This window comes from Micropterus dolomieu, linkage group LG16, assembly GCF_021292245.1.
Source record: "Micropterus dolomieu isolate WLL.071019.BEF.003 ecotype Adirondacks linkage group LG16, ASM2129224v1, whole genome shotgun sequence".
In the NCBI taxonomy this organism is placed as follows: Eukaryota; Metazoa; Chordata; class Actinopteri; order Centrarchiformes; family Centrarchidae; genus Micropterus; species Micropterus dolomieu.
The window spans coordinates 11,767,820-11,795,516 of NC_060165.1; the positions used below are offsets into that span (position 1 = coordinate 11,767,820).

Sequence of the window (27,697 nt, forward strand, 5' to 3'; positions counted from 1 at the left end):
AGCTTCTAAAAGACATCGTCACAAAATAAGGAAAAAGTAAAATCGTTATTGTTACACAGGTTGGGTTGATGGCAAACAAAAAAAAGAAGGACATAAAATGGGAATGCCAAATAAATTATTCCATATCCCTGTATTGGAGGTAGCGTTTAAAGTGAGAAATATGCTGGTGTTGGGATCAAATTGTTAAAGTTTCAGAAAATACATCCAAACACTGGTACAAAGCCCAGAGTCCCAGGAATCTGATTCAATGTGCCAAACTGAACACTCCAACGCGTGCCAAAATATTAGGTTAAAAAAGCATATTGAGCAAGCTGAGACCAAGCATATCAGTTGGCACTGGTCTTGGCCGTCCTTCTAGGCTTTTTACCAAGGCAGTAAATATCTATCTTGAATTTTTCAATCAAGGTAATGTTGGTTATTTTGATATGAGAGTCCTTCATCAAGTTTGTTTTCCTCTGTATTAACCTTTTTACAGTGCTTTAAAACACACTCTGTACTTTACAGATTGTGTTTGGAAAAAGGTCAGTTTAAAATAATGGACATCTGCTTGTAAAGATAACCAACTCTGAAGTACACTAAAACCACAGGATGTTTTTGTGACCACTAAATTTGATGCTGTTGAATGTTATTACTACATCAGCTTCCTTCCAGACAGAGCTCATTAAAAGCTGTGCATGTCATGACGCTTGGAATCCGTCCAAGAAGCAGAAGGTAATGTAGGTTTCTTCATCTCTGCACATTTTTATTGCAGTAATACCACATGCCTCTCTTTGCTTTACTGTTACACTGTAGACACTCTCATGCATTTGTTGAGCGCTCTGTGATAAAAATAACAAATGTTGCAGTATACTTATTCACATGTAAACATCATCCAGATAAGATTTTAGTAAGAATAAATACTGTCTAAGAGTGAAAAAATGGAAAAGGTTGGTTTATGGAATGAACCACTGTTTGGGTTGCCAGGGCAACCGGGGTTTGAACCCACGACCTTCTTGCTGTGAGGTGACAGTGCTAACCACCGCCCAGTTAACTAGATGATTAGGAATTTTATAGAAAGAGATGTTTCTCTGCCACGTCTTCACAATTAATGAATTATTAATTCTGTCTTATGTGTGAGTTTCATGTAATTTGTCTGGGTAAAACTATCTGATGATCATCTTACAGCCCCATTCACTTGGTAAACCCACATTTTAGACCTCTTCTCGGGACTGTATGGGCAGTTGATTGACAATTGACATTAAAACCTCATTAAATATCTGAAAGATATGGGATTAATGGAGAGGATATAGGTTTTTCAATTTTTGTTTTGATTTGTTGTTTTTTTTATTTTAATTGGTTTTGTTTGTTTATTTGATTTCAAGTATGTTAGTCCGCAAATCATCTGTTCCACACTCCAGTCCGGTAGGTGGCGGTAAAGCTCCTAAATGCTGGTTGACAACCGCCAATCAAATCAAAAGAAGAAGAACAAGAAGAAGAACAAGAAGAAGAAGAAGGATTTGGTGACGCCCCTTCCCCCGCCCGGGTCTCTCCTCTCGTCCTTCCCTCTGACAAGCTACACTACCAGGCAGGAGTTCCCGGCAGCAAGGCGCGCAACACAACACTGACAGCTGCGACTGAACCAAGCGGGGAAAGATGGAGCACAGAGACGCCGGCGTCAACATAATGTTAATGACCGATTCATACAAGGTAACGTACCCATGTTGGTTTCAGACGGAGGGAGGCTGGGTGGGAGGGAGCGGCTGATGGATGAAAATGTATAAAGTCAAGGTGGTTTCATCACCAGTCCCGAGGCCATCACACTGCTCTCTGTGGCCAGGGTCTCCGTCGTTTTACAGCAGGCCGAATGGGACGGAGGAAGAGGAGGAGAGGGCTTGTAGAGCAGACACCCTATTCAGAAAGCAAGCATCCCTCTTTGAGCTAGCTAACTTACACCAGTTACCCACCGGCTTTGCTGGGCACAGTGGTATCAAGCTAGTTGAATTAGCTAACTTGCTAGCTCACAGAGAGAGCAGAAAGGGGACAGGGGGGATTGATATAAAAAAAGCTAATATTAGCCACTTGCTAGCAAGTGCAGTGGGGATTGCCCGGTGAACTGCACATGTCTCATTCAAGAACCCAGCTAAGCATAATGTTAGCCTGCGTGGAGCTAGCTTCTACCAGTGCAAATGCGTCACTCAATTTACGGAAAATCAAAACTGAAAGTTAAAAAGAGCCGGGGACATTACCCTCTGTGACAGTAGTTATGCGAGACCAAAGTGTTGCATACAATTGACACGCCTTCAAACGTTATTTAACAGTTGACTGCGGGCTTTTTAGCACTGATATATAGTCGTAAATGTAACTGTAATATAAAAGCACCTTACTGCTAACAATGTAAACAGAGAACAAATGCACTTGCGGCGAATGTACTTTCGCACGTAGCACGTTGGTTGGTTGCCAGGTTAGTTGCAGGGGTCATATGACAGCAAACAGTGATGGTGATGATGGGACAGAAAGGCAAAAGATTACAGAAAGGAAAGGGGATGGAGGTGGGGACAACAGCAGAGGAGTTTGAAAGACAAAATACAGGCATCAAAGAGGAAAGGTTCAGACTGAGATCACATAAAAACGGCATACATGAACAATAAGTCTGATCTGAATAAAAAGAAACAATGAATGTATGGTGTGGCAAGGGAATATGTGTGATAAATACAATTGACTGTGCACTTTTGCTGGAAAAATGACAGTCGATATATAACAATAAAACATTTATGAACCCACTCTAAGCTTAAATAAAATAACTGGGGCACTTCCTCACAGCAATATAGGAAACACTCGAGGTAATAGGATGCATTTTTGATGCAAATAAAGTTTACTATTTTATATGGATTTTTTTCCTTACAGGGTGCTGTAAAGTTATATTTTAACGATCCTGTGTCTACTAATGCAGTCTTTTTGATTCTCAGCCAGGCTCTGAGAGTGTGAGCTTTGGGTTTAAGGTCTTTTTAGAGCTTTACCCGATAATCTCCTAACAACATGGTTAAGGTATCGTTTAAAAGTTGGTGTTTTTTTTATGTAGCAGTTAAGAGTCATGCAGGAAATACATTTTTCTTTGTGTAGGTGAATAGTCTTCTGATTAGCAGGGTAATTATTGTTCTATTGTTTATAAAGTAGTTGTGTGCCCTGAATTTCCAGTATATCCCGTCCAGGATGAACATTTCATTTCCAAGATACAGTTTTGGTTTTGATTTCTTGGAAACTAGTAGTTTTGCTATAATTTTCCATTCTGATATATTTATTAGTTTATTTCCATCTTAGTAATAATTCTTAAGATAATGCTCTTGAGTTTAAAATGCTAATGTTTCAGGCAGTGCACAGTGTATTGATCTTAAACAGTCAATATTGTGTGCTTGATGTTATTGGTAAAACCCCTGCTGTTTAGTCTTTAGTGGTTGTGGAGGAAAAGCGACTTTACTGTTAAGTTCTCCTGGAGGTGTCATGGGCTTAATGAAAAAAACCCAAAAAGCCTCTGGGTGACAGTTGGTTGATTTATTACATAAGTGACATTGCAACCATTCCTAACCCAGGAGTTATACCCTTTGTGTTGTGATTTATTAGGTAATATCATTGTAGCTTACGGGGGAGCGTCATCACTAAATATACAAATATTCTTAATATAAATATAGATGACTAACCTTGGGTTAACAAATTTAGTTAAATCAAATGTTAAGTATCGCCACTGACTGGCACAGTAAAGGGCATACTCAGTCATCCGCTACATTGTAGCTTAAATATGAGCTCTAAACATAGACTGTAGTGAGCAGCAAAACATAACATTTTCATGAAATGCTTCTGGATAAAATGTCACCCTATTTTTCATTGATTTGAATTAATTGAACCTTATTAAAATAATAAGCCTTTTCTTAGTAAGTGTAATAAAAACCAAATATTGTAGATCTCAGTGAAACACTTTAATATAATTTCATATTCGGCTCATTTGCTCCACTTGGGGAATAGTGTCTGATTACTGATGATGTCTTACTACTGAAACCTGTTTCAGGAACAATCTCAATATAGTTGATACCTAGTAATGAGTTTCTTTTTATAAAAATTGGAAATGTATTTTCAGTTTCTCAAGAAAGGCACTTTTCCCAGTATGATCCTTAAGACACAGAGGAAGGCTGCTTGTGCTCTTGATAGCTACCAGGTGTGAGTGTGTCCAATCTAAAGCAGAACATTGCTGAGTAAATGTTTGTTTCTTGTTATGTCAGGATAGTTAAAGGTGCAACATGTAAGTTATGCCCCCCAAGAAAGAAAATATTCTTACACCTGTTTTCCTTTTCAAACAGAAAAATATTACTGTACTAGAGATGCACAGCTCGATCACCGGTGACCAGTATTGGATGGTTTTCAGCTTGATTGGCCTTGATCAGTGACTGGGGCCAATCAATTTCACATATCCGATGCTGCGTTGCACGATAGTGCACGTCATGTGCACAGTAGCCCAGACACAGTGACTATTGCCACACAAACAGACACTTAAACATGTCATCAGCATGGATGTTCTTCACTGTGAGTGAATTTGTAATACATGTAAGGCCAAAATATGCCATGTTTCCCACACAGACTTGTGCCCAGGTATATTAGCGGCCGCCAACGTGTATTTGGCGAACCATTTTAGTTCTAAACTGTACACCTTCTGAAATCAAGTTTTCTTTCTCATAGTTTTCGTCTCACTGAACGAATTGCGTTGTTAACTCATCTTAAAACACACTTCATTTAAACTCGAAAATAAATCTTACCAAAACTGTTGTGGTTAGTCTTACCATTAATTCACTGGTTTAGATGTAACATTATTAAGGGTCTACACACTCTCGCTGCCTTACTGATGTCTGACCTCCCTCTCGCCCTCACTTATGCACTGTATTGTCTGTCTCCGGGGCTGTGTTGGGTCCCAGTCCGGCAGACTGCTGAGCCCTGTAGACTGCTGAGCCCTGTTCCGCTGCCCGCTCGCCTGATGCCGGTTCTGGTGGTTATTATGGACTCATTCAGCTTATAGCGCCACTAAGTATACTAAATTAATAAATGACACAACATCTATGTTTGGGTGTGCGTTGTTGTTTCACTGAAAGCGGCTTGTATGTGTGTAGCTTGTCTGTGCATGATTGTGTAACAACCTTTTATAAAGGGTTAGGGCAAAGCAAAGCACTTGACTGTTTTGCAGACCAACCAGAGCCGCAATCCACTTTGTTCACAGGACATAAAAATAAGCTGCACCTGAATACCTTTATGTTTTGTCTGTTTGGATTGAAAAGAGAAGCCCATACCTAAAGTCAAGCTTGCCTATTGTGTTGAAACACACACACAGGAGTTCATTGTTTGTGTGAAGAGTCAGTCAGATTTGAACAAACTAGAGGGTGGAGGTGTGTGTTTTTTCATTGTTCATGTAAATTTTATGTGACCGCCACAAAACAAGTTTGTCCGCGAATGACCTAACGTGACATTTCTGACCCTTAACTCCAGAGAGAATTACACTAAGTGAATAGGTAAGGGTCTAGGATTTTGTGGGGAAAACATTTTTCACAGAACACAACGGCTACAGTGAGGGCTAATCTGTGACATTTAGGTAATGGGATGGTCCCATTATGCCACACTACCAGCTGCTGCATGCTTCAGATGTTGTGCTGTTTGGAAAGGCACACAGCAACGGAGAAATGCCCCTTCTGGTAGCTAGAAACACTTCATTCTTCCCACAAGAGCTTTCACCACTATCTCATGTTCACAGCAGTAAATCCTAAATGAGCAATAGAGAAATAATTGGCGTGTTTCAAAATGACATAACTGTGCACCAGGAACTTGACTTTCTATATTTCTAGATAAATGTTGTGTGTGGCGTGTGTCTGTATTTCAGTCTGTTCAATATATTTTGGTAATTTGAATGATGGTGGTAATTAAGAATGCAACTTCAGGGACTTAAATATATATAATATAGTAGGCTAGTTTTATAGTATAAGCATGAGGAGGAGGTTGGTTTAACATGTCAGTGAAAATCAGATCAGAATTGAACTGTTCTGATAGAACTGAATATTAATCAATAGTCAGCTTCACTCTAGGCAAAAGTGAAAGTTGTCTAGGGCTGCAATTAATGAATATTTTAATTAACGATTAAATTTAATAATGTATTAATTATGTCCATAAATTGTCAGATTTTTTTTAGAAAATGCCACAACCCAAGATAATGTCTTCAGATATCTTGTTTTAGACCAACCAACAGTTGAGAACCAAAAGATGTTCAGTTTATTATCAAGTACAAGAAAGAAAAGTTTCACCTTTAAGAAGCTGGAATCAGCAAGTGTTTAGGCTTTTTTTTGCTTTAAAATATATTATAAGTGATATCTCTAAAGTTCTACACAAAGGCCTTTCTAATTTATAGCAGCACTGATTTTATTATTTTTCCCCACCTTGGGGGCAGTAGAACAAGGTGTAAACAGAACATTAACATATTATCAACTCATAAAGTTGTTATGGAAATTTATGGGGGGAAATGTTACCCAATAAACACAGAGCAGCTTTAGGGCTGAACTTTTATTTTTAAATCAAACTTACCATATGGTGGTGCAATATTTGTTTTTGTGTCAAAATACCATTTTAAATTAAACATTGTCAGGCTGCAGAGATGCCCTGGCCTACACATCAGATTCTGCCAAAATCACCCCATAATCATTTTAATATGTTTAACAATCAGAGTAATGATGTCAAATTGATCATTCCCTCTCCTATATCAATATCATTGCAATATCAGTCAAAATAATTGCGATTACAGGCACCCGAAGCTCCTCTGGTAGCGCGCACCATGCTATAGGCTCCCCACACCCCCTTCCTGCCCCGCCACATTTGCTGTCTTTCTTCAGCTGTTTCTATTAAATAAAGGCAAAAAATCCCCAAAAATGATCAAATCAAATAATCACCATTAGATTTTTTTTTTTCAAAATCATCAGAGAATAAAACTTAAAATCTTCCTCATGGACTTGTCCCATGCTGAGAAACCTCTCCCCATCTGCATTTTAATAATTGTCCATCAAAAGCAGGGATTTCCGTCCGTATAACATCTTGGAATTGGGGCGTAGAAATGTGTAGTTTTTGCGTAGGCTCCACTATGTTGACAGCTAGCTGCTGCCTTTTGTGGGCCAGCGGGCAGTCCTAAGAGCATCTTTCAGAACTTTTTTTTTTCGCTGGAAATGACTGACTGAATATAAATATAATGTGAATGAACAAATACAGAAAAGTTGCAGGTTGGAAAACCAGAACAATGTGCTGAAAGAGGCTGAAACGCTCTGTAGAGATAAAGGCAGCTGTAAAGTCAGATGATAATTCTCTGTAAGTTGATCACTACAAGCAACTCCTTTCAGATTACACATAAGTTATTTTATCCATTCATATAAAGAAAATATTGATTTGTTCAGCTCTAATGACTGGTCTTGATTTGCCATTGTAAGTGTGTTCATGTTTGACCCTGGGAGGATTTCACACAATGAAATATGATGATTTACCAGATCTCCTTTAATAAAACTGTATCATCAAGACTACATGCTGTATGATTTATAATCAAATATAGGTTTCCTTTTTATCACCCGGTGTTTTATGGTGTCCTCATATTATTATATTGGAAAATAAATGAAGAACATCCTTGGATAAAGAATAAGGAGGTGCCTTACTGGATTTGTGATTTTAAAGGTGGTGTGTATACATCTGCATGTGTGCCAGTGAATATGTACATGCACGTGGTCAGGCCTAGTGTCATGTTGTGTGTCTTGACTCTATTTTGAGTACTCGAAAGCCCAGAGGAAAGGACAGAGACAGGGTCAAAGAAACTGAGTAGTTCATTGACATTTATCTCTTCTTCAGAAACTGGGCGCGGAGCTGTTTTGTTCCCCCTTCGCCTGTTTGCCTGTTTTTATGTGTTGCGATCTAGCCTGTAGGCCATTTTCACAGGTAATTACACCTGTGGTTTGTAACCTACATTTAGAGTGGTTGTAGTCAAATGAAGGACAAGGCTGTGACCTATATTTAGCTTTTTTAAATAGGAAAGGCCCGATATTCATCCTTCCTTCATCACTTACTTATTTCTCTGAGAGGTGTTTTACTCATACAGTATTCCCTGAGGGCAACTGAAAGACTTAATAGTATTTCACCATTGGTATTTAGTGTGTGCAGCTTATTACATGGATTTGGGTCAGATTGAACCCTTGATTTAAGCTGCTGTTTGTATGAATATTGGAAGCAGATCTATCTGAAAGTAAATGTCAGGTTGCAAAATGATTGAGCTGTAGTTGTCCACCATCTTGTCGACCTTATTTGTGGAAAATTGCCCCTCAAATGCCCTAGCGTACTCTGCTGAAATCCCTGGTCTCATTTGGGATTTTATTGATGGCCAGATGGCTACAACTGACCAGCTGACATTATCTTTTCGTGTGTGTGTGTGTGTGTGTGTTTTTAAGGCCCCCACACGCCCCAAACAGTTCATTCTTTCTGTGTGTTTAAGAAACAAGCCTGGACATGTCTCAAACTGTTCACTTGGGTTTTAACTGTCAGTGTTTCTGGTATGGTTAGTTGACAGTTGATTAGAAGATCTGTAAGAGCACACACAACACCAAGAGTGGTATTTTCTGAATAAGAATAACAGTAGAATTGCAGAATAATAACAAATATGCTTGCGTGGGAGAAGTCTGACGTGCCTTGCCCAGATTTTGACATTTTAGTACCGTATTATTTGATTTAACACAATAGATTGATAGATGGGTCTTTTGTGCAACTGGAATGTTTGGTAACATCACAGATAAAATGTCACAATGATTGTGCTCCTTCACTTAATTTCCTCATGTTATCGAGCTGTTTCAAAACAAGCTGTGTAATCCTAAAGGTGTTTCAACATTTACACGAGAGGTTTCGTGAATTCCTCTGAAAATTTGGGCATTTTTACAGTTTGTGAAACATCCATTTTCGTAATCCCAGGATTTCACAAGATCTCACAACCTACATATGCATTTTGGCCTGAATATTAGGGATCTCCTAGAAACCCTTGCACACACCTTGCATGTGTGTGTAGGGAGGTGGGTGTTCAACAAGAAGATATTATTATTATTATTATGATATTATGGTCAATTAAGCCATCAGTTTCTTTTGTATGTTTTATTTGCATTACTTATTTATGGTAAATGCCCGTGCCATTCTGTCTCATCTCTGTGGCGTGTGCTCTGTCTCCGCAGGTAACACATTACAAACAGTACCCTCCCAACACGAGTAAAGTGTACTCCTACTTCGAGTGCCGTGAGAAGAGGACAGATCCCACCAAAAGCAGAAAAGTCAAATATGACAAAACCGTCTTCTACGGCCTACAGTACATCCTCCACAAATACCTAAAAGGTACGTCCTGACTCAGATTTGAATGATGCTGTTCAAAAGGGCCCATGCTTTGTATTGTGTTGTCAGTTGAACAAAAGTGCCCTTGAGCATCATGCTGAAGTGCTGCTCACCTCCCAGTAGGAGCTTCTCAGTGACAAACGCTGCCAGACTGAATGACTTTGCAACCGGCAGGTTTGGACCTCTGTTAATCATTTTCCCACGATCTCTGTGTAAATACTAATGTGTTTTCAGTCAACCAGTGAAATAAGGGTAACATTTCAATACTTAAAGGTGCAGACTTTTTTCACAGTACACTTCACAGTACACTACTGTTGTCCACTTTGCAATCATAGCACATCCCAAATGCCTTTTGAGATGCGCTATTGGTTGCTGTTTTTTATACTTTTTTCTTCTCCCCCCTTCAGCACAAGGTCAAAGTACTGCAGATCAGCTGCAGCACAGCACACCCGGTGCTACTAAAGATTCTATGAGTTGCTCAATGACACTTCAGCAGGGCAGGTGTTCGCTACTGTGGGCCGCAGTGACTGTCCTTTTTACTCACTTAAAAAGCAGCAAGGTTACAGTGTGCTTCACACATTAGACTCTACAGAGCCTTACACAAAGCCCAGCAGGTCAAGAAGAAAGGAGCAAGTGAGAAAAGACAGAAACAAGGCAAAGTATACTTCACACAATATAGTCTTTGCTCTAATTTACTCAAATTTATAAAGGTGAAGTCAGTTAGTGTGACCCTGAGGGGCATGGGAGAGAGCAAGAGAGACAGAAAAAGAAGGAGTCGAAAGAGGAAAAAAAAAGAAGAAGAATGCATCGCCCTCCTGGCTCCTAAGAGGATTTCATGGTGGGGCTGCAGAGGTGCGGGGGGGGACGGAGAGCCAGGGAGAACAGAGAGAGAGAAGACAAAAGCACAGCTGCTCTTTCTCCGTCGGCGGGAGAAAGGCCAGCTGTCTGCGCAGAGCGTCCCTTAGAGTTCAATGATTAAGCCAACTATTAGAGATGCGTCCTTGATCCTCCTGAAATCAAAAATGTGCACCACGATTCTTCTGGACTGAGTCATTGAGGGAATTTTAATCATCTCTAACTGTACTTTAGTCAAGTGCAGCAGAAAATGTGAACAAACTGAAGGTGAATTCATTGGGAGGAAGAGTGAAAGTGAAAGCAGCCACCTGTTTAGGTATAAAAGGAAACCTCATTATTAGTTTTAACTCAATAGCCCTACTTTAAAGGTAGACGCCTTTTCATAGTTTTCCATTCAGTCTCCCATAATGTAAAGCAGTTCAGTGAAAACAAAGAACCTATTTAGCCCTGAGATTACAGCTTTTTAGTGAGCAGTGTTGTTGATATTTTAGAAACAGCATGACAAATGTAAAAACCTCCCCACCAAAGCATTTTAAAGGAAACAAATCAAGTCAAAGGAATAGTTTTGGGAAATTCGCACTCGATTTTGAGTCGAAAGTTAAATGAGAAAATATAATACCACTAATTAGCACAGTATGTCTTGTTTGTTTAAATCGCACTTTACAATTGGTGGTTTTTACGTGGGAGTTATGTGCTCTACCTTTTTGGTTTTTTTGTTTGTTTGTTTTTTTACATATATAAGCAGTCACTTACTGGAGTCTTGTTGTCACTTGCCATGCAACCAACAGAGACTCCAGGAAGTCACTGCAATATCCAAAAAAATAGTCCCGCAAACATCCGGCTCTGTAACCATGCTTTAGAGGTAGCAGTAGGCGAGCCCTTCCCCCCTGTTACCAGGATATGTGCCAAGCTAACCTAACTGGCTGCTGGCAGTAGCTTCATATTTACCGGGCAGACATGAGAGTGGTGTCCATCTGCTCATCGGGCTTGTGGCAAATGAGCAAAGAGTATATTTCTCAAAGTGTCAAACTCTTCATTCTAAGTTTTAAAATACTCAAGTATCCTCTTAGATTTGTACACATATTCCTTGTTGTGGTTTGTTGTGCGCAGCAGTTTCTGTTGTCCAGGAAACTTGAATGAGACAAGGTTGGTGTGTGGTTGGACAAAGACGTCTTGTCAGTGTGCAAAGGATGCTTCTAATTTCATTATAACAGTGGACAGTTTCATTCCAGTGCCTTCTCTCCATCAATGTGTGTTTCTCCTAACATCTCGTTCTGTACCTCCTTGTGCTTCTGTTTTCTTCTCCCTTCCCCTTCCTCCTCCTCCTCTTCCCTCCTCCCTGCTCCTCTCCAGGAAAGGTAGTGACTCCAGAGAAGATCCAGGAGGCGAAGGAGGTATACAGGGAACACTTCCAGGATGATGTTTTCAATGAGAAGGGGTGGAATTACATTTTGGAGGTAAGATTGCTGAAGGAGTCCAAAATGCTTTTTATGCATATCTGAGTAGATTCCATGAGTGTTACAGATATTACTTTAAAGGAATGGGTTTATTGAGAAAATTACTGAAAGTTGGAACTTGATATGGAGGAGTACATATACACTGGTGTCGGTGCGCTTTAATTTTTGCACATTAAACATTCTGAAGGTGGAGTCTCTGTTATCAGAGAGGCTAGAGGCCTGTCTCAGACAAGCACAAGTACACTGTGGGAGATACATTTTGTGTGTTCCTGATAAACACACAAAATGTACATAGAGCAAGCTTGCAATCTGGTGCTGTGCTTTTCCATAAGAGGACTATAGGACGCTTAACTGGTAACTGCTTTTATCTTGTATTGTTTTGTATTATTGTCTCTTGGGTATTATTGTCTTTACACTTGTTAAAGCACTTTGTAACTTGTTTTTGAAAAGTGCTCTACAAATAAAGATGATGATGATGATGATGATGATTATTATTATTATTATTATTATTATTATTATTACAATTACAAATACAAGTCAGATTCCGCAACTATAAATGAATCACAGTCAGTTGAAATATCCAGGAAAATGTGCATACTATGTTTTTGGTTATTGAGAGGTTCTGTTTCAGCACCTTGGAGAGAGCACAGCGCTCTCCACTGACGAGGCATTTTCTCGAGTGAGGAGAAGTGTTGATAAACTCGTATTAATATTCGGTTTTCTTTCTGTCATATTGTACCACATTGCTCAATCAGCTCTCAATCTGGTAGCCTTGCGTTTTTGCAAATCACTCTTTATTTCATGTTGACAGTCTATAATCCAGCACACACCAGGCGAACGTCAAGCATACAAACGTAGCTCACTTTTGGACAGATGTATGTGTTATGGTACAGGCTATGATCTGCTACTTGTAGATTGGCTTCAGACCAGGTATATTTAGCAAAATCTCTCTGCCTTTCACCTAGGGCTGTACCAAATGTCATTGTTTTTACATTCAAAACTTCTTTTAAGGTTTTCAGATAAGCTTTGAATGTCTGTCCTCATATTTCACCCTAAAAAAATAACTTCTCAATTTTAATGAAGTGATTATTGGATTAAATTAATTTGTGTTTTTTTTTTGTTAAGTACAGGCAGAATGAGTAGGATTTGTCAGTTACTGTTTGTAAACATATGATTCACAGTTGGCCCCCTGCAAAGACGGAGAGAGAGAGCACAGCGGCGGTTGAGCCAGGGTGTAACTGAACGAGGAGTGCGAGTGCCATTAGCCAGAACAAAGCAGTGAAACGGAGAAATAAAAGTTATTTTCGGATTGTTTCACAGCAGTTACATTCTAAAGCACAAATAAACACGACCTCAACTCCGCAAAATCCTGCAGGAAGGAGCCACATTGCCGGATTTTGTATGAATGCATGCAGCCGAAGCCACGCTTCATCCTGTCCGCTGTGCTTGCTGTGGGTAGCTCAGCCCTGCCCTCAATCAGACACGTAGGGAGAGAGCAGAGGAGAGAGACGTGCGCTCACACAGTTTGCTCTGCGGAATGAACAGACATGGGGAGAGAAAAAAAAAAAAACAAAAAAGCTGTGCAGAATTCAGTCAACATTATAAACAAAACTTCGACCTATTCGGTACAGCACTACTTTCCATATTGCGCCCATGTGTGAAGCACACATCTGAAGGTCAAATCTCACCAGAAACTGTATTTTCTCCCAACTAGTGTGTGTCACCTTTGTCTCCATTTCTGGGAATCACAAAAAAGATACAAATGCAAACACTCTCTACAGGCTACAGAGAAGAAACTGCCACGGTGTAAATCTGATTCTGATTGCTACATTTGTGTCTGTGTATGTCTTTGTGTTAATAGAAATACGATGGACACCTGCCAATTGAAATCAAGGCAGTGCCAGAGGGGAGTGTTATTCCTCGAGGCAACGTTTTGTTCACAGTGGAGAGCACAGACCCTGAATGCTACTGGCTCACCAACTGGGTGGAGGTAAGTTTGTTTTGGTTGTCCTCTGGGCCCAGAATAGAATAAGGGGTCAATTCTAGTGAGTCCTGACATGACACAAGTCTATTGTGCAAGTAGGAGTGTGGGTCTAGGGTCAGGGGACTGTTTAACTAAAATATGCTGTTGGTTGAACTGTGGCAAATGTAGGATTCATTGTGTTTTGAGATAGACATGCACACAAGTCAGCTTATCTGTCTATTCTGAGTCACCCAGCTTTATGGAAGTGTAATACTAAATCACTGGAGTTCTACTTGAATGGTATACGTTTTAAGCTCTGGATTAGCTTTGTCAAGTTAAAAGCCGCTTTAAATGTACCACCCCTATGCCCTCATGTAACAGTAAAAATGTTAATGTGCTGCAAAAAGTACATTATTAAGCATATCAGTAACATTTAATGCTTAGCTTTATTTGATTATTGATTAAATACTAAATATATTAGCAACATTCAAGTCCTTTTAATTACAGAGGAGGGTTAATGGTTTTATAAAAGCAGTAAAGTATTTAGCTTGGCAGCATGCCTGACACCACCTCTTATCTCTCCTTAAATCTCACCGAACTACAGTTGTGTCGTGCCTTATTGCTTAATCACCGCACAGAGATGTGCTGTAACTGCAGAAAAGTCAGGCTGACTGAAAAGTGCAAGAGCAGAGTCGGGTGCTGGGAGAGTCCTTGTTTGGTGTTTTTGCAATTGACATAATATTTTAAGTCCTAAATCAACCCCTTGCTCTGACCAATGTTCTGTTCCCCCGAGACATCAGATATGTGAAATTACAGTGTAAAGAATGTTAGTCAGCTTTATTCACTTTGCATTTTAATTTACTTTAAGAGTGAATGATTAAGTTCCAGGCCTTCTGTCTTTTTTTTATAAATACAGTAGCTGCTTTGTTGTTGTTAATAACATGATTTGTGTTGTACTCCCATTATGATGTTCCTCACACAAACACCAGAATCATGTGTGTGTTAACTGTGTTAGAGGGCTGTAGTCTGGATGAATTGTTCCTTAAAAGAATAGTTCAACTTTTTGGGAAATATGCTTATTGCCCTCTTGCAGAGAGAAAATGAGAAGATTTATACCACTTTTGTGTCTGTCTGTTGAATAGAGTTTAGCTTAGCGTAAAGATTCGAAACAGAGGGAAACAGCTAGCTTGGTTCTGTCCAAAGGTAACAAAATCCGCCTACCAGCACCTCCATAGCGCATTATTAACACGTTATATGCCTTTGTTTAATCTGCAAAAAATCGTAGTGGAACGTCAATTTGCCATTTTACAGGGTTTAGTTGCTAAACTGTGTCACTTCCTCACTGCAACTGGTTCTAGCAAATTGTTGTTTTTACATATTTTTACACTTTCATGTTTATTGTACAGACACAAGAGTAGTTTTAATATTGTCATCTAATCCATGGCAAGAAAGCAAATTAGCATAATCCCCAAAATGTCATTATCATATTCATACTGTAGGTTTGGTAATCAGTAGACATCCGTGAATATAAGCACCTGTGATCGTCCGTCAAGTCACAGCACATTTAAAACGCTCAAGCATAACGGGATGTGTCTTTTGTGACAGAAAGTTCAGCAGAAGTAAAATAGATTTTTGTGATTCGAAGCAGACACTTTGTTGGTTAATACAGCCTCCTCAGTGCAGCATTTTTTACGTTGAGCTAATGCACAGTGCGACTCCTCCCTGAGATGAGGAAGATCTCATGAACTTAATGCTGCATGAACAGGCTGTCCGCAATGACTCGGCAGAAGTCAGTTCATTTACCATGACTGATATCTTCACTCTGTCTCCCCCTTTCTCAAAACACTCTCTTTCACTCATGCTCTCTATGCACCTCTCTTTCTCCTCGTGTTTAAGGCCCTGTGATTTACACGGACAGAATCGCCAGAATTTGATAGTAAAAATGGAATCGACTGTAAAACTTCCAAAATGTGGATGCAATTTTAAAAATTAGGATTTTCCCCAGGATTATAATTGGGTTTTCATAGCACTTAAGCCAAATTAATATAAGAAAACTATGCTGCTATGTTTTGGTGTCCTCTGCTCTCTGTTTTGACGTTTCACTAAGGGCAGTGCTGTTGCAATTCATTCATTGTGAATTGTCCCCTATTAAATAGTATTATAGTATTTTAATAGCCTATTGTTGGAATACATTTATTGTGAATTGTTTGCATAAATAATTGTTTATAATTCATATATTTGAATATTTCTATATGCATATTAGCAAGATGTATCACATCTATTGATATTGATTAAATGTTTAATATTTTCTTATGAAATTGTTGAAATTTTATTCATCCACCACATGATTAAGCACTTTTTTGGGGGGAAAAATAAAATGCAATCTGGATAAAATGTAAATGGATTTCATAGGACCTTACTTCTTTGACTTCTTCCACAGATAATCATGCCTTGATTTCTTAAAAGAAAGAAAGAAAGTTGTTTCAATTTAATCATAATTTGTTATCTACTGATGCAAAAAAATAAAGATTTTAACATGCTGTACAAAGGAACTTTTGAAGTAATTACAAATGTGTCGTTGATTGGGTATAAGTCAGTCTGTCTCTTTTTTACGAAAGTATCTCAGCACGTTTTGTAAAAGTCCAGTGTTTCCTGGATGTGACTACATTTAGATCTATAATTTGATGCACATACACTCAACCCTAATGGCAAATACATTCATTAAAGGGAAGGGTGTTTGGACATGGGTCACCCACAGCCAAGAGCGCTGTTACAACACACACACACTGTGCTGATAAATTTGGATCACATAGACACACTTAGTCTCTACGGCTGATATAAATACATGCATAAATACACACACACACACAGTCATTCTTCATGGCTGAGGTAAAATTAGCCATGTTGTTCAGCCTGGTGTCCTTGGGCTTGTTCTCTTTCTCCTCCCCACTCTTGCTGTCCCTTCTTCTTTAACTTTCTGTCATTTTCTCCCAATTATCATTCTCATTTTCTCCCGATTGTCATTCTCTCCGTCACACCATGTTCTCCTTTTTTTTTCTTTTCTTTTTTTTTTAATGTCTGTCTTGCTCTTTTGGCTCTCTGCTCCCCCTGCCTTCCTCATTCTCACCCCACTCTCTCATTCCCTCCATTTTGTTCTGGGACAGTGACCGAGAAGTTAAGTTGGTGCGTGTTTGTGTACGCACACATTCCTCCTGAGTGATGTGCTGCTGCCCCATTAGACCGCCCCTCCCCCACCACCACCACCATTACAGACAGGAGATCCAAGGCAATTAGTCTTGCTCCGGCAATCACATGACTTCATATTATGGTTTAGATTATGATTAGTCTGAGGTGGCATGTGACTCTGTGCTGAGGGTTATAGGGTGAAAAGACACACTGTGTAGTATTAGTAGGCAAGTGAGGAATCAGAACTGAAAGTTCACAGAGATGGGATTAGCTCTCTTTCACTCTGTATGTGTTGGTAAAGAGGTTTTGAAGTGCACGTACTTAGCTGTCACTCCTTTTATACTCACACAACTTCATGTAAGTTGTGAAATGTTGCAGAGTGTGTGTAATTACACGATAATAACAGCTTGAGGTGGTATTATTATTATTGAGTAATTGGTAATATTATTGAGTTTCCCCTCGCAGGATTAAATATAAGTATATCTTCTTCTTATAGTTTTCTAATATTCTCTTTCTAGGAATAAAAGTGAGGTGGTGAAGTTGTGATTTAATGGTGAGAATTGAAAATATAATCTACCCTGCCTCTATCTTTTTCAAAATGATTTTTGAAAATGACATTAAAATGAATCACTATTGAATATTAAGGTAGAATATATATTAATGAATTTATGTATAAGAGCACACACACACGTACGTACTGGACACTTATGATGGCAGAAAGTGTGGATTCATAAAATTTCCCAGGTGGTGGTGTGGGTACAGATAAGCCACTTGTTTTCATATTGAATTGTGTGACTGGTCCAGTTGACATGAGGCATCGAGGAATGTATTTTCCTCCAGAGTTTGTCTTGTGTGAATAAGCAACCCTCTTTATCCCCCTGAGCCTGTTAGTTTGGGGTTTTAGTACCAGAAGAATACTGGGGAAAGCAGGATGGTTCGACAAGACATTCACTGGTCTGTAGAGTGCTGGCAAATAAAAACATTTTGTTAACCTAGATATTATGTTCACATTGAAAGCTGTGTTTAAAGAGGCTCAGTGGGCTTTGAAAACAATGTTTGTTTGTGTGTAAGAGCTGAGAGGTGTTTTTAAATCATAGACAGAAATTAGAAGGCGTGAACCTTAAACCTAATAAAGATCCAGTGAACTGCACTGAACTCAGCTGTCCTTCCTTACTCCATCAGACCATTCTGGTCCAGATCTGGTACCCCATAACTGTGGCAACCAACTCCAGAGAGCAGAAGAAGATCCTCGCCAAGTACCTCCTGGAGACTTCTGGGAACTTGGAGGGACTAGCATACAAACTACATGACTTTGGCTACAGGGGTGTCTCCTCACAAGAGGTACTGTATACTTCACTATACTACTATACTGTACTATACGCAGTACAGTAGATTTTGTTGAAGTGGGGCTGTATGCTATGCTCATCCTAACAAAGCTGGAAACCCGAAGATTTTTTAGGCAAACTAACAAATAGATGGAAAACAAAATAAATGTGGAAGTTCATTCTCAACTTTGGAAGTTCTAACAATCCCAGCTTTCAACAGTGTTAAACGGCGCTCAGTTGTCACGTAGATGGGTCTGTTGACCTAAGAGCTCAGTACCTTTTTACAGATTTCATCCATAGCACTTTGGGGACATCAGCAATACACTTGACTTCACTTATTAGCTTTCCCTGGAGCTTTCAGCCCTATCACACGGCATGTTAGCAAGTCGACTCTAAGGTTGGATCGTTTTGAATGTTGTTTGAAGCAAACCATGTCCAGTCTACTTTTAGTCTTAAATATAAGGTATAAAATGGGAAAGACTTATAATAATATAAGAAATATATAAATAACAAATAGTTAAACTTCAACAAAATTGAATTAATGATTTACTTTATAATAGGCTGTGTTTGCCCTTTAGCTCCTATAACCTGTTTCGTTCCTATTTGCAGACTGCGGGCATTGGGGCCTCCGCCCATCTGGTCAACTTCAAGGGCACAGACACTGTAGCTGGCATAGGAGTTATTAAGAAGTACTACGGCACCAAGGACCCTGTACCAGGCTTCTCAGTGCCTGCTGCAGAACACAGGTAGACACTCACACACCTTTCTCAACATATAATGTTACTCACTGAAGCTTTGAGACAGGATATCTTTCTTTGTAGCCCATGTCATTATTTAGCTATAGAGTGTTTCCTGGCTTTTCCAGAGGGTTTAGTGGCACCGTTTCCATTGTGATGTAGGGCAGTAGCTCACCACCCAATTAAATACACAAGCAGTAATACGACCTTTAAGTTATGATGGGTGTCTGCCAACACTTTTAAGGAGCGTACAAGGTCCGCAGAATCGTTTAAGCAAAACATTTGGCCCCAGGAGGATGTTAAATCCCTTTGCACATTGTCAGTTAGCATAAGTCAAGTATTCACAAATACCCAGAAAGTGCACGGGCATCATAGGCACGTCACTGCTCATCTCCAGTGCTGCCTCTAGTGAGATGGTCCATGTTTTCGATGAGAGCCAGGTCTGGAAGCAAACCTTTTCAGGCGCATGCCAAATTGATTTTCAAAACAGTTTGTCATCTTTTCTTTGTTGTCTGCCAAATCTGTTGATGGAGTGAAAATGCACTAATCGTTTGGCAGCGGTTGGTGTTAATTTGCTTCCCCGATTAGAGCTTGGTCACCCTCGCACTTATTATCTGATTCATCTAATGTCAGTGTGTCAACGGGGCTGTGATTGGCAGAATGCAAAGGTTTTGATTGGCTGCCTCACTGACGTGCATGTCCCTCACATGTCTCTGGTGTTTTATTGCACTGATCTGTCCTGCTCAGAGCGCACGCACACGCATACGTACGCACACGCATACACACGCACACGCACACACACACACACACACACACACACACTTTCTCTTTCTGTTTCGCCCTCATGCACACAGTTGCGTCTTCCTTGCCACCAGGGCAGTTACTGCCGCTCCAGCTCACCTTTCTTCCCCGCACCAATGCATTGTGGGATGGTGGCAATAGTTGTCATAGTAACCATTATGTAATGGCCCGCTCCTAAGATCTGTATGGTTTCTGCCTCAGAGGGAGGAGTCACTGTGAAATTCCACTTTGATCGAGATGTAGAAGGAAAGGGAAGGGTGTTTCAGAGCAAAGTTATGTCCCCTTCAGAGCTCGTTTTCCTGTAAATTTTCAATGGAACAGAAGAGTTTCATAGACTAGTAATGGCTCTGGAAAGAAACTGCGACTGAATCAGAAGTACTATTTAGAACAAGTCTGTCGTTTGTGTGAAATAGTATTAAAACATATACCGTCTCTCAGTTTTTTTTTAAAGTCTTGATGGAGTGCCAAGTAGCTTAGGTTTACTCTGTGAACACATTTTTTTTTTTAGTTAATAGCACTTCCAAAGAAACTAAACTAACTAAATCCCAGCTACCTTGTTTGCGTTAGGGTGGGAGCGGGAATCTCAGACATCTGACAACCTCTGCACACAAAACTGAAACTGTCTTCAGTGCCAGATTTGACCAGGGGGAAAGTGGGGAAAAAAATATGTTTCTCTTTTTGTAGATTGGGTGGACTAAATATGGAGGTTCTTGAACACAGAGGGGGCTGATATGATTGGTCAGAGGATAGGATGACACACCAATGGGACGACAAACAGTTAGGGGTGAGAGAAAAAACAGATTGTTAGATTCATTGCGATGCGGACGTGGAAGATTCTGATTCGTTTAACAAATATCAAAAAATCTATTTAAATGTTAATTGATAACGTAATGTTGATGAAATGCAAAAGGCGTAACCAGCGGAAGTGCAGCACCCAAACTGTCTGGCGCGCACATAACAGAGAGACCAGTGTTCCCCCTGTATTCGGCACACCACCGGTGCGTAATAAATAATCACCCTTCTAAAATGTCACACAATCATTAATATCAATGCGCAAGTAATGATTTTTTGAGAAAATATTAGCAGTAAGTTTCAGTCTGGTAGTAAATGTGTAGTGAAGTTCAAAGTGTGTCTTTCAAAAGTCTGTAGTTTCCCCAACTGCTGGAAAAGTGAAGGCTGTTCGCGCTAGCTAACGTTAGCTAAGTTAATAATGAAGTAATATTAAATGGCTCAACTGTATGTCATTAGTACTACTTGTCAAGGGTTGAGAACATCTGGTACAAGCGTAGACTAAACTGGTGTACAGCTCTGTCCCGTACACACTGTACATCCTGATAATTATATTTCAGTTTTCGGGGGGGGGCTGACAACAGGTTGTTAAATGAAGATCCTTGGAGCTGAGGATGATGAAGTACATTAGGTATGCAAACTAGTCCTTTTATGCTAAGTTGGACATGTTTCTTTTGGATTTTAATTTGCAAATTAAATGCTTAGTAATTATCCAGAAATCCTGTGTAGAAAAAAAAAAATGATGCATCCATAATCGCATTCCAGCCTCTGAATAATAATCGAATCTAATTGTGAGGTGCCAAGAGAAATGGTTATTAGAACTAAGCAAGATGATCTTCATAAACAACACTATGTTGAAGACACATGATATATAAACAGCATATTTGTGACAATTGAATGCATATTATGCCTGCAGTCAAAGGACCAAACGTTTTAAGTAGCCAAACTCAGCTGCTTAGCTGCTAAGAGGAACAGATTAAACATTTAGATGCCAAAATGATTTAACCTCTTGCCAGCATGTGGGACACATGGAATTGTATATAGCTCTTGCATTTACCTGTCTCATCAACAAACTACATAGTAGAGAATAGTAGTTAAAAAACAATATGTCTTTGGCTTTAAACAGTAGTACATCTGCTATCTCAGGCAGCTAAAACAGACCTATTTTAACCCCAAGATAATACAATTTGGCTCAGGTCTGGTTTCATCTAAGACTAAAACCTGGGGTGCACTGCCCTCTTCTGGAAAATCTGTGGCATTATCATTTGATGAACGTCTTTGTTTCTCCCTTTCCTGAATATTGAACTGGCGGGAAGTGGTCTCCTCACATTTATTTGTTTACTAGTTCATGTAAAAGCATGTAAAACCTACCACAGATGTTGTCCACAGTATGTTCTAGTTTTAATCATCAATATGGGAAGATAAATGATTGCAGGACACAAAATAATACGCTGAACAAAATTATAAACATAAAAATATAAACCCTTTTTTTTTTTTTTTTTTTTTCCCATTCATCGTGAGCTCAACTCAAAGATCCAAGACTTTCTCTATGTATCTTTGAGTTCAGCTCATGATGAATGGGGGCAAAAACAAAAGTGTTGTGTTTCTAATTTTATTCAGTGTAACTTCACTGTTGGTCTCTCTGCAGTACAATCACAGCGTGGGGGAAGGACCATGAAAAAGATGCTTTTGAGCACATCATCACGCAGTTCCCCAACGTGCCTGTATCCATAGTCAGCGACAGCTACGACATCTACAACGCCTGTGAGAAGATCTGGGGAGAAGACCTACGGGGGCTGATAGAGAAGCGCAGCGCCGATGCCCCGCTGGTTGTCCGACCAGACTCAGGAAACCCTCTCGATACGGTTTTGAAGGTGCATTCACGTGCACAGCTTTCCTTTCAAGTAGGATCTTAAAACAAGCGAGCACACCAACTTCCCAATCTTGGTACAACTATCTGCTCTTCTTTTACTTCTGTCAGGTTTTGGAGATCCTGGGTAGGAAGTTTATTCCAGTGGAAAACTCTAAAGGTTTTAAGGTTCTCCCTCCTTACATCCGAGTCATACAAGGAGACGGAGTTGATATCAACACACTGCAAGAGGTACGGACACATGCTATTTATTCATGCATTTATTCGGACACAACACCACTGTAACAATAGGTTGTATCTTTCACCGGATGGTAAAAGCTTTAAAGCAGCGGGGAGTAAGAATCTTCGCTGTCCTGTGTAAACCATGTATCTCTGGAATGGGGAATATTATGAATTAATAAAATGTGACAAATTTTCTTTCAAGAAGTATGACGATTTTCTCAACCTATAAAGGAACACTAAAGAAAAATAAATTAAAAACACCAAATTTGGAGATACATGGAAAATCACATGTTGTACATGTGCGTTACATTTTTGGCTGTGTGTGTTTTGCTACAGATAGTGGAGGGAATGAAGCAACACAAGTGGTCCATTGAGAACATTGCCTTTGGGTCCGGAGGTGCTCTGCTGCAGAAACTGACCAGAGATCTGCTCAACTGCTCCTTCAAATGCAGCTATGTGGTCACTAATGGACTGGGGGTGAGTGCCGGCACGTTTGAATGTAGTTATTGTGTTTCAGTGAACCGTTGTATCAGTGTGGTGTTTAAATCAGATGTGAAAATAACCCAACAGTTGTGGTAATTGCATCATGTGTAATGGAACTGTTTGTGTGGTGGGAAAAGGTGAACGTGTTCAAGGACCCAGTGGCGGACCCCAACAAAAGGTCAAAGAAAGGTCGCTTGTCTCTGCACCGGACACAGAGTGGAGACTTTGTCACCCTGGAGGAGGGAAAGGGCGACCTGGAGGAGTATGGCGTGGTGAGTTTAACGGCCACAATAACACACAGACACTTGTACACATTAAATGCAAAAGGAATTTCACCAACACTGATCTGCCTCTTCTGTCACCTTTTGCATTTTTTGTTTTTCTTTCACTCTGCTCCTCCTTTCTCCCTTTTCACCTGTCCTTCTGCACTCCTGTTTCTTTTCTCTTTTTTTTCTTTTACCCTCCCTCCAACTTGTTATGCTATTCATCTCCAGGACCTGCTGCACACAGTCTTTCAGAACGGGAAGATTGTGAAGACCTACACATTTGACGAAGTCAGAGACAATGCTAAGCTTAAAGAGAGCGAGCTTGAAGAGCTGCTCCACTGAACGCAGCACAACTGAACCGCCACCCTCCACCCGAACCCCAAAACAACCCCACCCCCCTTTGTCTTTCACCTTTTGGCCTCCGGCGTCACCTCTGAAAATGGAGGTAGCGTGCACTTCAGATTCCACTCCCAAAGCCAAAAGTTTCCTTAAAACCTTAAAATTAACAGAAATTCACCCCTCAGTTCCAAAACCACTGTTTCTGAGGAATTTGGAAACTCACAAACCTCTGAACGGCGAGCACCCCATTAATGTGTGAGGGGGAGGGAAGAGAAGAAAATGACTGAGGGGTACTGTAAGCGACAGGAATAACTAGACGTATATAAGGTGAGAAGTTGAGATTGTGATGATAAAACGCGATAAAACACTTCTGTGCACTGCTGCCACAGAATTGGCATGTTGCTGTGATGATTGTAGGTTTTTGAATGGGCCCTTGGCGGCTGCATGCGAGTGAGCACACTGAGTCAGAGTGAGAACGGTCATGACAGAAACAGACAGAGAAATGATAAGCCACACCCACACCAATGACCGTGCCCCGTGTATTGTGTACAGAACTGTGTAGAGAGAAAAAACATGTCTAAATCTACGTAGCTTTGTCTTTTATGTGAAGGAAGGCATATAACGGTGCACCGATAACATTGATGGACAACAGCTAATATATTGCTTTTATTGGAAGCTCACAAACACCTAAACTAAAATTATGGGTGATGAAGGAATTCATTTCCCCGTTTTCTTGCTTTTAATAGGTAGTTAAGTACTACCTGAATATTTTGTACTCTTATTCCGCCACATAAAATGTTATTGGTGCATCTCTGAAGGTTTATAAATGATCATCTACCTGCCGTTATGTTGGCCCAAAGAGCATTCACATCATGAAGGCCCAATTTTAATGTTTTTTGTTTGTTTGTTTACATTACGTGTAAACATTGGATTATATTGCTCCAGCATTTTTAAAGAAATTTATGAAAATTGCTGATTTTCCATCAGTATTGTCAGCGTTACCAGAGTCCTGAAGAAGCACCAAATCTTTACAAAATGAACTTGATTAGATTCTCCAAAGTTTTGGATTGGGTCTTCAGGGCGGCGAATGCTCTCGAAACCAGCCTTTGTGTAAGAGTTGATGTAAAAAACTAAAACTAACAAAAAAAACGTCACAGAAACCTTCTTCACTGGAATGAAGATGATCTAACTATGTGTTCATGAAAGATTACATATGTGGCTCTGGGGCTGAAATGTATGTTTAATGTGTGTGTGATTGGATTTGTTTTGTGTGTGTACTGACATTTTCTTCCTTTAAAGGATTGTGTAGTATTCCTTTATGCAAATGTACATGTTGATCGGGGGGAACAGAGAACACGCTTCAGTTTACTTTGCCAGCCTTTTGCTCTAAAAGAAGACACAGCGTTGTGACAAAACAGGTGGCGATACAGTAGTGAGTGTGTTTTTCTTTTGGGCAATGTAAAAGAAGGCAGAGAAGTAAGAGCCATGATCTAAAAACATCTTTCTGACGGGAATGTACCGGCCATGCATTGGCATTTGGCGGTGCACATTTGTAAACCAGCAAAACGTTGCTCTCAGTATTGCTGCCCTAACTCTTGAAAAGCGGGAAAGCTTCAACAGCTGTGTTTCTGGTAATTGTGCCCAGCAATGGCACATTGTACTCTTGTTTGGATTCATTGCCCAAGTATAAATGGGATGTTGCTGCTGATGCCTTTTTGAGATAATTATCTTCCCAATCCGAGCATCTCAGTGTCCCTTCTGTTTGCGGGTGTGTTTAGTCACACTGCTGAGCTGGCCCTTTCGGAGTGAAGGGATTTTTTTTTTTTTGTCTCAGAGCTAGGAGGGATTGTGTAGGTGCTAGAAGCAGGTGACATCACAGGAAACAAAAAGGTTTGTGAAGACCAGAAGCTAAATATTTAGCCATGGATGGATGGACTATTGGATAGATAAACCTTGGTGATCCATTAACTTCTCATCTAGCGCCATCATCAGGTCTAAATTTGAATATGTCTAATAAAAATGTTTTTTTACCAAATACATGCAAAACTGATTGCCACTCTCATCAGCCTCAGCTGTATTTTGTGTGTTTAGTGCTAATTAGTAAAATGTTAGCATGCTAACACACTAAACTAAGATGGCAAATATTATAGCTGCTAATCATCAGCATTGCTGTTACGAACATGTTAGCGTGCTGACATTAGCATTTAGCTCAAAGTACAGCCTCACAGAGCTGCTATCATAGCTGTGGACTGCCTTGTTAAAACTTTTATAAAACTCCAGGTAACAGTTTTATTCAATGTCTGCACACTTTTCAGACCCTCAGCTGCTTCACATTCATTGCTTCACATGTTCCCACCTGGGAGCAGCCCACTGCTACCCAATTGTTTGGCCCTGAGCAGCTTCACTTGAGCTATTAGAGCTTCAGTGACCTTACCCCCGTTCCCTATGGACCTCTGCTAGTTTTCTGTGATTTCAGGAAAGACCTTGAAGAAACCTGTGATGTCACTGACTTTTGGCTCAGACCAACCTGCTCAAACAGACAAGCTGGTATACATGCTAAAACAATGTCACAGTGTTTTCTGTATTTCCTTTGCTTTTTTTGCACCTGTCGCTACTGTTACCTGTAAAATCATTTATTTTTTTCTGGAGAAAAATACAGTTCTTCTTTACTTTCTCCAAGTATGGGGTGCATTTTAGTATAACTCTGATTTCAATATTTTGATACTGTCTAAGTTCTTACCTCAGAGAAATATTATTATTTTGTATGACAAAGGAGGAAAAAAAATGCCAGAACTGTTGCAGTGAATATCCTTATTCACAAAGGATGCGGCCATACTGCCTTCTCACTTGTACATACAGCAACTAGTTTGACTAAGAGCAGAGAGGGCATGCTAGAGAGACGACCACAGTAGATAATATTATTATTTTTGTCAGAATGATCGTTTTTGTACCAACAGAAGAATATCCAAAACAGTTTGAATTGGCAGTGTGACTGTTTTTTTTCTGACTGTCCGGCTTTTAGCTTCTGTGTGTGTGTGTGTGTGTGTGTGTGTGTGTGCCTTGTGTGAATGCCTCGTGTAATGGATGAAAAAGTGTTTGTGAATACTTTTTTTCCTTTCTGTTGTTGTTGTTTTACTCGTATGTATATGTTGGTTGTCCCAAACTCTCTCCCAACACAACTGATATTTTAACTAATATAACTTGCTATATTGTCAACAATACATTGATTAAAGATGCCACCCTGTCAGTTTGAAATAGTTGATTTATTGTGCCTACTTTTATATAGGATTGATTTAAAGTACTATCTCACAAGTATTGATCTTTTCTGTTCAAATGTCATTAGCTGAACCCCACGTTGCCAGTTAAACATCCTTCAGGGAGTTGGAATTATACACACTACAAACCCAATTGACATTTAGGTAACACTTTAATTCATGGGTCTGTAATTTCCTAACAATTTCCCAGGAAGTTCCTGGAAAGAGTTCTGTAAACATAAATATGATCTGCTCCATTTATACCCAAGAAAAGAATAATTCATTATTCAGTAGGAAAAGTTATTTTTCATGTATGATGAATTGTATCTGTAGACAAATGCTTACCTTTTTGCATGTTCAGATAACCAGCTGTGCACTGACTAAGAGTAACTCTAGATTAAGCTAACATTTTATTGAAATGAATAAATTTCAGTATACTGATTTCACCCTGCTGCTATTTTTCCCTATGATTAGTACCAAATGACAAACTTCTTGTTCTTCACCAGGATTTAGTATCTCAACTACTTTTTACTGATTCAGCTGCAAGAAATATCTGAAAAACTTTTAGAAAGCCTGTTATTAAAATGCAGGTTGATGAATGTAAACACTACTTCTACTTTTATGTTGCATTGTAACCATGTTCTGTGTAGTTAGAGCTGCATTCAGAAAATCAGTCCCTACGTTGCATCTAGGTTCTATGGTAAGTACAAGGCTTGGTGTTGGTATGTTTTTGTTGTTAGACACATCCTGG

The 27,697-nt window shown here is 39.7% G+C and overlaps 1 protein-coding gene across 1 annotated transcript; it reads left to right on the forward strand.

Annotated features, from left to right (window-relative positions):
• Nucleotides 1-1,507: 1,507 nt before the first annotated feature.
• Nucleotides 1,508-26,947, forward strand: nampt1 (nicotinamide phosphoribosyltransferase 1). Its single transcript, XM_046071884.1, has 11 exons — nt 1,508-1,686; nt 9,246-9,402; nt 11,608-11,711; nt 13,573-13,701; nt 18,043-18,201; nt 18,795-18,931; nt 22,161-22,386; nt 22,494-22,613; nt 22,941-23,081; nt 23,225-23,359; nt 23,582-26,947. Exons 1-11 carry the CDS (start codon nt 1,633-1,635, stop codon nt 23,693-23,695), a joined length of 1,476 nt encoding a protein of 491 aa, XP_045927840.1. The 5' UTR covers nt 1,508-1,632; the 3' UTR covers nt 23,696-26,947.
• The last annotated feature ends 750 nt before the right edge of the window (nt 26,948-27,697 follow it).